A 9,300-nucleotide genomic window follows, 5' to 3' on the forward strand; every position below is an offset into this window, starting at 1 on the left:
TAACAAAGATAACGACCGAACAAACGAAACAGTTATGTATGGTGAAAACACACAACACAGAAAACAACTACCCACAAACACAGGTGGGAACAGGCTACCTAAGTATGGTTCTCAATCAGAGACAACGATAGACAGCTGCCTCTGATTGAGAACCCCACCCGGCCAAACACATAGAAAAGGACAACATAGAACAAAACATAGAATGCCCACCCCAACTCACGCCCTGACCAAACCAAAATAGAGACATAAAAAAGGAACTAAGGTCAGGGCGTGACACACCCCTTGACTTTTTCCACATTTCGTTGTGTTAAAAAGTGGGATTAAAATGGATTATTTGTGATTTTTTGTCAACAATCTACACAATACTCTAATGTCAAAGTGGAAGAAAAATTCTAACATAAAAAAATATACACTGCTCAAAAAAATAAAGGGAACACTTAAACAACACAATGTAACTCCAAGTCAATCACACTTCTGTGAAATCAAACTGTCCACTTAGGAAGCAACACTGATTGACAATAAATTTCACATGCTGTTGTGCAAATTTGAGCAGTGTATATAAAAAAACACTATATCTTGATTACATAAATATTATAACCCTTGAGTCAATTAGGGCTGACCCCATTTAGTCTACAGGTGGATTGTTTGGTTAATAAGCTGTTGGTCAACTGATCATTTTTGTGTTTAGCAGTTGCATGTCTTGATTGACGCCTGTCTCAGTGGACTAATCCATTGCGGAGGCGGCGGGGATGGTACACAAGTATCACCAGTAGTACATTTACCGTTAATTCCCAGAATTTCTAATCTACAATGTTTGTTCGGTTACCATAATTTCTGTCACACCCTGATCAGTTTCACCTGTCCTCGTTATTGTCTCCACCCCCTCCAGGTGTCACTTTTTTTCCCCAGTGTATTTATCCCTGTGTTTCCTGTCTCTCTGTGCCAGTTCGTCTTGTATGTTTCCAAGTCAACCAGCAGTGTTCCCGTTCTCCTGCTTTTTGCATTCTCCTTTATCGAGTCCTCCTGATTTTGACCCTTGCCTGTTTCTGGACTTTGTGCCTGCCTGACCATTCTGCCTGCCTTGACCACGAGCCTGTCTGCCACTCTGTACCTCCTAGACTCTGATCTGGTTTTGACTTTTTGTCTGTCCACGACCATTCCCTTGCCTACCCCTTTGGATTAATAAACATTGTAAGACTCCAACCATCTGCCTCCTGTGTCTGCATTTGGGTCTCGCCTTGTGCCTTGATCATTTCTGTTAATGCATTCAATATATTATTATTATTACAGTATTTTATAGTTCTCATTGTCGGAGTGGACACGTTGTTTGCAGAGCGCACAACCTAGGCTACACCTGTGAGAAACAAGTTTTGGTTTATTTCATTCCATTTATGAGTTGTCAATTTATTCCTTGTGTTTTGTTTGGAACGCTACTGTCAATGTTGAGTAATTACACATACAAGTAGGCCTAGGCTACCTGGCCTGCCCGCAAATGTAGGCTTATAAATATGCCGATTTGGTGATCTGATAGTATTTCTGACTGTCTTATCTCACCACCACTAATGAGCTGCGTAGCTTCTCAAAGTAATTTTTTCTTCACCTCAAACAACAAGTTAACTAGGTGTATTGTTACATCCATTGAGAATGACAATAGTTCCTCAATGTAGCCTATTTGAAAAATCTTTCCAGCTCTCTCCCATTCAGTAACCACTCGGAGTGAAAGAGGGGAAAAAAATATCATGCTCTGATGAGGTGGAAACGTCCTAAAATAGGCCTACCTGATTACTTCTTATCCCTTACACAAATAATCTACAGCTGTGTCCATGTCTGTCCGGAACTCACTTGGTCAGGAAACTCAATGTTGCAAGTTTGTTAGTGCAAGCTTTGGCCTGGACCAACAGTTGATAGTTGATATAATGTTTCAAGTTCATTGCAGACAGGCCATGCATAGCCAATGTGATTTGTTTTTATATTCATATGTTCTACCTGCAGGCTGCAATCATTTTATTTGTTGGCTATTTTTACATAGTTGGCAATGGCAATAGAAGTCACATAGATTAGATTTGTATAATTTTCATTTTAATACATTTCTTATTATAAGATATGAAGACTTTATCATAAAAAACATGAAATAGTTCCACAAAAATGTGCATATGAAAATCATAACTGGCATGCAGATCAGTAGAAATGGTTGAGACACTCCAAATGGAAAAGGTTTTCGAACCCTGGTGTTGCCTATTACCGGTGTCGTGACGTGACTATCATTAATGCGATGACTGTTATGTTATCAAATCAATTAACTATGTTTATTATTACGTGATTAAATTAATCATGTAACAATTAACTCATTAGCAATCTTGGGGCACCACGGGAAAGTGTGTTTCATGAGTTATCGTTTCCCGTTTTACTCAAGAATATCAGAATTTATCGTTATCGTATTAGTCATCCATGAATTATTATTACCTCATATCAGTCTCATTCTGAACGTTGTTGACTTCAAATCTGCACGAACACTAGTCTAAATGATGATTCGGCGATACACAAATTGGCTTAATTATTTAATTACTAACTAACTAAATAATCACACATAATTACATAAACACACACACAGGATAGATTATACATTGATTACTAACATATGAAAAGTCCCTAGCGGGCTAACCCGATACGACGCCTTGGTACACAATGAAAAGGGAGGGGCATGTAAGAAAGGGAGAGACAGAGAGAGTACATTTATTGTACATACAGTTGAAGTCGGAAGTTTACATACACCTTAGACAAATACATTTAAACTCAGTTTTTCACAATTCCTGATATTTAATCCTAGTAAAAATTCCCTGTCTTAGGTCAGTTAGGATCACCACTTTATTTTAATAATGTGAAATGTCAGAATAATAGTAGAGAATTATTTATTTCAGCTTTTATTTCTTTCATCACATTCCCAGTGGGTCAGAAGTTGACATACACTCAATTAGTATTTGGTAGCGTTGCCTTTAAATTGCTTAACTTAGGTCAAACGTTTCGGGTAGCCTTCCACAAGCTTCCCACAATAAGTTGGGTGAATTTTGGCCCATTCCTCCTGTCAGAGCTGGTGTAACTGAGTCAGGTTTGTAGAATCCTTGCTTGCACACGCTTTTTCAGTTCTGCCCATACATTTTCTATAGGATTGAGGTCAGAGCCTTGTGATGGCCACTCCAATTCCTTGACTTTGTTGTCCTTAAGCCATTTTGCCACAACTTTGGAAGTATGCTTGGGGTCATTGTCCATTTGCAAGACCCATTTGCAACCAAGCTTTAACTTCCTGACGGATGTCTTGAGATGTTGCTTCAATATATCCACATCATTTTCCTGCCTCATAATGCCATCTATTTTGTGAAGTGCACCTGTCCGTCCTGCAGCAAAGCACCCCCACAACATGATCAAATCAAATCAAATGTTATTTTTCACATACACATGATTAGCAGATGTTAATGCAAGGCTTTACCGTTGGGTGATCAACTTCAATTATTATTTTTATTTATATTTCCTATAGGCCAAATTTAGACTGCTAATACAAGAACACTGTCCATATCAGATTTTGCAAATCGTCATGACTTGGCCCCACATATTTATGAACGCCATTGCCTGATGTCCTTTGTGGTGGGCTATCTCATGAATTGATGTGATGTATTTCGGTGAGCGGACACCTGGAGCGTTTGATTTGTGCCCGCTCCCATACCCTACAATTCTGTATTGCTTTGTGACTAATTTGTATAAAGGTAGAACAGAAAAGCCACATTGCTGATTGGCAGATGAGTGGGAACCCTGATTAGAAGCACCTGCGGCTCATCTGCTGTTCTTTACAAATGCTGTTTTTAATTAAAGAAAATTGTACCTACCCACTGAAGGATGTAAAGCCGAAACGTCTGTGTACGCTATCCCTGATGCAGTAAAAACAATTAAAACATTGAATAATGAACTAAGCTTTATGTGACATATTTTTGAGTGCGAACCCATTGCACCTCTTTGTTAGTCTGATTTCGCAGGTTTTACTCAGCAGCAAAGCTTCTGTGAGAGTGCGGTGGTTCGCTTTTGATTAGGGTTAAGTTTAGGCATTATCTCCCAAATCTTAAAGTTAAGATTTGGGCTAGGCTTAAAACAAAAATCTCAAAAACAACTTTCTATCACTGGATTCAAACATGCAACCTTTGGCACCAGAGGCAGATGCTTACGTCCATCCCTGTCCACAACGCCCCAGCAAAACCACAACCAACTGGAAGGTAACAGCGTTCACTGTTGCCCCTAGTGGCCGGTTTCCACGTCATCTAAATGTCTTCCGACATGGCTGTGGGAAGTGGCAGGAAGTGACACTACACACGCCTTAGTTACGTATCACATTTAACAAACCAAACATTGAAATACCATTATAGAAGGTAGACTAAAAACCCAAACCGGTCCGTGCATCAATACCGGTATATAGTAAAATATGGTATACCGCTGGCCCTAGGCACACACAACACACACAACAACAGTGTGTGTGTCTGTGTGTAAACCAGCATGACCAAAGTGATGACAGACAGAAGGATGCTGGTAGTCTTGTGTGTGGTAAAACATACCACATACATCTCAAACATATATAAGTATACTACAGTACTTCCACTGACTGTGAATCTAGACTTTTGTCGTTGGCACCACATAGTGCTCCCCAGAGCCATGTGTGGTGCCCCCAAAACAAAAACAAAATACCCAAACACATCCTGACGTGAATGGGACTGATAACAACAACAACAGGAAGGAAAGCAGTGAAATGTCAAATGTTAAAACGCAGAACAATGCAAATCACTGTTACTATCTCTCCCTCTCTTGTGTCTTCTCTCCCGCCCTATCTTCGCTCTCTCTTTCAGACAGATGTGCAGCAAACCATGGGCAATGGATCAAACTCATCTAAGTCCCAGAGAGCTTCCAGAAATAACCCAGTCAGTCGGCCCACCTGCGAGTACTGTGTCTCCCAATGAGCACTATCTGTCTGCATTACCCACACTTTGTTATGGGACCAGACCACAACAAAACTGCTCTCTCTTCCACTGACTAAATGAGACACAGTTAAATTGGTATGAAAATAAAAGAGCAAACTGTGAGATGTAAGACATTGTATATACATTTTGGTTAAGGCAAGCTGAAACATTTTAGACTTTTTAATCTTGGAGGAGTTGGGGTAGAGCATAACTTGGAGAATATGGGGGGTGGTTGTGTGTAGTGACTGTACTACACTAGTTTATCCAGCCGGTTTGAGTGGCCTAATCTCTGACCCTAGGTGATTTTAGCTCTATTGGCCAGGCCAGCAACTGACAAACAAAAGCTGGATGACTGTCACAGCGGCTTTAAGTCAAGCAGTGATCCTGTGCTGCTGAAAACAAGATGACCAAAGTGTCACATTCCGCTGGCCTACTTTTTACATGGCTGACTGTACTGTTTCAGTTGTTCCATGGTTATAACGATCACTCATGTCACTTGTCAGTAACAAAATCATTCTCCTCTGGGCTCTTTCTCTCCTTTGACTAAACTGTGTGTGTGTGTGTGTGTGTGTGTGTGTGTGTGTGTGTGTGTGTGTGTGTGTGTGTGTGTGTGTGTGTGTGTGTGTGTGTGTGTGTGTGTGTGTGTGAATATAAGAGAAAGAGAGAGAGAAGGGGGGATTGTTCAGGGCAAGGTCACCATCCCAACATTTCCCAGTCTTTCATTGAAGAATTGATCGACAAAAGTTGTGTGCACATACTTTCGAACAGATTGGAACACCTACCTTGTCGGACAGTTTTCAACCTGAGGGGACCCTTGCAACTCTTCATTAGAGTCCAGATGTCATAGAGGGGTAATCCAGACACCGAGTGACCCTCAACTTCCAACAGTAACTCCCCCTCTGACATTTGTCCGTTTTTATGAACCAACACATCCTCTCTGACTTCCCCGATGTAGGGAAACTCTCCGTTCTCCGCACCACCGCGCAGCTCTACATTCAATTCCCCGCGAGCGTCCCGAATCATCGCGCACTCGGTCATTTTGGTGATCCAGTGGTTTTTCTTCTGGATTACTTTTGACATGATGATAAGGACCAAACCCGTTAGTACCACAGGAGGACTCAAAAAACAGATGACACAAAACTCACAGTCGCTTTCGAAACCCAGAAAACTTTCGGTTGTTTGAACTTGATTTCAGATTGGATCATTTTCGCTCTTATTTTAAACCAAGCCTTAATGTTCCTCTGGCGCAGCTGTCCGGTCTACACATCCTGCATTAGGATCAAATACTCAGATGTAGTTGTTGTTGGCTTCTCATATTCTTTAATAGCCTAACATGCAGCTACCTGATCCTAGGAGTCGATCTAATCCAAATTCAGATTACCTGCTTTACTTTCACTAATGTCAAGATCCCGCATTTGTTTAATCTCCTGCCGCAGTAGGCTATTTTGACCCTTAATCCCATTTATTTATTGAAGAATACCCTCTCATAAATAGTTACTTTTGCCTGTCCTGTGAGTCGAAAAAGCTGTTCACACAGCCCGCTGCGCCTTTATGCAGGTAACATGACAGTTCATCCTATATTGTTCATGCGATCGTGCTCTGGTGATAGTAAAGGGAATGCATGCGTCCAGCCTGTGTCCCAAGGGAGCGCACTGGATAAGGGAAATCCTCCTTACTACACCTATTATTACAGGGTCCTAATGCTCCACATTCTATTTATCCACACGCATGTCTGCCTTGTAAACAGGATTACAGCCATCCACAGTGGGTTTAAAGGACCAGTGCAGTCAAAAACATATTTTATATATACGCTGATTATACAAAACATTAAGAACACCTCTATCCATGACATAGACTGACCCAGTGATTCCAGGTGAAAGCTATGATCCCTTATTGATGTCACTTGTTAGATCCACTTCAATCAGTGTAGATGAAGGGGGGAGACTTTGAGACAATTGAGACTTGGATGGTGTATGTGTTTCATTCAGAGGGTGAATGGGCAAGATTTAAGTGTCTTTGAACAAGGTATGGAAGTAGGTGCCAGGTGCAGGGGTTTGTGTCAAGAACTGCAACGCTTCTGGGGTTTTCACACTCAACAGTTTCCTGTGTGTATCAAGAATGGTCCACCACCCAAAGTACATCCAGCCAACATGACACAAATGTGGGAAGCCTTGGAGTTAACATCGGAACGCTTTCGACATATTGTAGAGTCCATGCTCCGACGAATTGGATGCTGTTCTGAGGGCAACTCAATATTAGGAAGTTGATCCTAATGTTTGCTTTAATCAGTCTATATCCACATGAGGTTGGAATAGTACTTTGGAAATTATGATAATGTCCTTTTAATGTAAGAGTTTAAATTTCAGCTTGTCTTGGTGGGATAAAGTTTTGGCCTGCCTGGTGACTACACCAGGCGGTAAATTAGTTAATAGACCAATGAGAAAGAGTTCCAAACCACTGTGCCAATAACAGCTAGTTTAAGTTTTTCCCCTCCCCACTCAGAACACTCCCATACAGTCATAGCAAAAGTCTTCCTTGAGAAATTGCTCTTTGCTAAGAAGTTATTTTTGTTCATTTTTGACCATTTTAATTGAAAACAATCACAGTAAAGTACTTAAAGATGCACTCTCGAACATTTGTATAATTTCAGCAAGCCTAAACAGGTCCCTGTTTTTTGTTTTTTGTTTACAATGTCATCTATTTGTGTATTACGTTATCCATTTTGTGTGATAATGTTCATTTTAAGAATTTTGCAATTTGTATGATGTCATAGGATTATTGCAATTCGTGTCATATGTTATGAATCCAGTTTGTGCAATATGATACGAATTTATTGTGTGTAAGATCCTGGAGTGCATCTGCAATTGTTACCCAGACGCTATATGATATTGAGAGAAAAACATATGTATTGGACCTTTAATCCCTCTAAGGACCTTTACTCTTTATTCACAAATAATGTCACGGTACTGAAGAGACACGGCCATTACTGCACAGTGCCTCTATCTATACACAAGTCTAATGCACTGTGAAACTACAATGTAGGAGTTTTTCAAATGAATGCTTGCAAGCTCATTCAATTTTAAAGCGGGCCTAGGCTACTCCTGCTGGGTCTCTTCATAAACCCTCCGGAGTTATAAACTCGTCTATTTTTACATCGGTTTGGTCCACTTTGAACTCCTCACAGGTTCAAAATAAGGATGAGGTAGAAGTTCTCTCATAGGGGACACCAGTCGTGAGAGTACGTGGTGCTGACACAGATCCTTTCCATGTCACCTGGTAGGAACAGGCTGCCAGGTAGGACGCAGTACAAGAGTGTATTTGTATTGATTTATTATGGATCCCCATTAGCTGCTGCCACGCAGCAGCTACTCTTCCTGGGGTCCAGCAAAATTACGGCAGTTTATACAATTTTAAAAACATTACAATACATTCACAGATTTCACAACACACTGTGTGCCCTCAGGCCCATACTCCACCACTACCACATATCTACAGTACTAAATCTCTGTGTGTGTGTGTGTGTGTGTGTGTGTGTGTGTGTGTGTGTGTGTGTGTGTGTGTGTGTGTGTGTGTGTGTGTGTGTGTGTGTGTGTGTGTGTGTGTGTGTGTGTGTGTGTGTGTGTGTGTGTGTGTGTGTGTGTGTGTGTGTGTGTGTGTTCATGTGTCTGTGCCAATGTGTGTGTGCCAATGTGTCTGTGCCAATGTTTGTGTTGCTTCACAGTTCCCGCTGTTCCATAAGGTGTTTTTAATCTGTTTTTTAAATCAAATTTTACTGCTTGCATCAGTTACTTGATGTGGAATAGAGTTCCATGTAGTCATGGCTCTATGTAGTACTGTGCCTTCCATTGTCTGTTCTGGACTTGGGGACTGTGAAGAGACCTCTTGTGGCATGTCTTGTGGGGTATGCATGGGTGTCCGAGTTGTGTGCTAGTAGTTTAGACAGACAGCTCGGGTGCATTCAACATGTCAATACCTCTCATAAATAAAAGTAGTGATGAAGTCGATCTCTCTTCCACTTTGAGCCAGGAGAGATTAACATGCATATTATTAATATTAGCTCTCTGTTTACATCCAAGGGCCAGCCGTGCTGCCCTGTCCTGAGCCAATTGCAATTTTCATAAGTCCTTTTTTGTGGCACCTAACCACACGACTGAACAGTAGTCAAGGTGCGACAAAACTAGGGCCTGTAGGACCTGCCTTGTTGATAGTGTTGTTAAGAAGGCAGAGCATCACTTTATTATAGACATCTTAGCTACTACTGCATCAAATGTTTTGACCATGACAGTTTACAATTTAGTGTTACTCC

The 9,300-nt window shown here is 41.0% G+C and overlaps 1 protein-coding gene across 1 annotated transcript in view; it reads right to left on the reverse strand.

Annotated features, from left to right (window-relative positions):
* LOC120058759 (membrane-associated guanylate kinase, WW and PDZ domain-containing protein 1-like) overlaps positions 1–6,624 on the reverse strand; it is an 81,734-nt gene extending 75,110 nt beyond the window's left edge. Inside the window, exon 1 of the mRNA XM_039007496.1 lies at positions 5,777–6,624. Coding sequence (XP_038863424.1) covers positions 5,777–6,074 — 298 coding nt within the window. The 5' untranslated portion in view covers positions 6,075–6,624. The remainder of the gene's footprint in view (positions 1–5,776) is intronic.
* Positions 6,625–9,300: the final 2,676 nt, after the last annotated feature.

Source organism: Salvelinus namaycush, chromosome 14 (assembly GCF_016432855.1).
Source record: "Salvelinus namaycush isolate Seneca chromosome 14, SaNama_1.0, whole genome shotgun sequence".
Classification (NCBI taxonomy): Eukaryota; Metazoa; Chordata; class Actinopteri; order Salmoniformes; family Salmonidae; genus Salvelinus; species Salvelinus namaycush.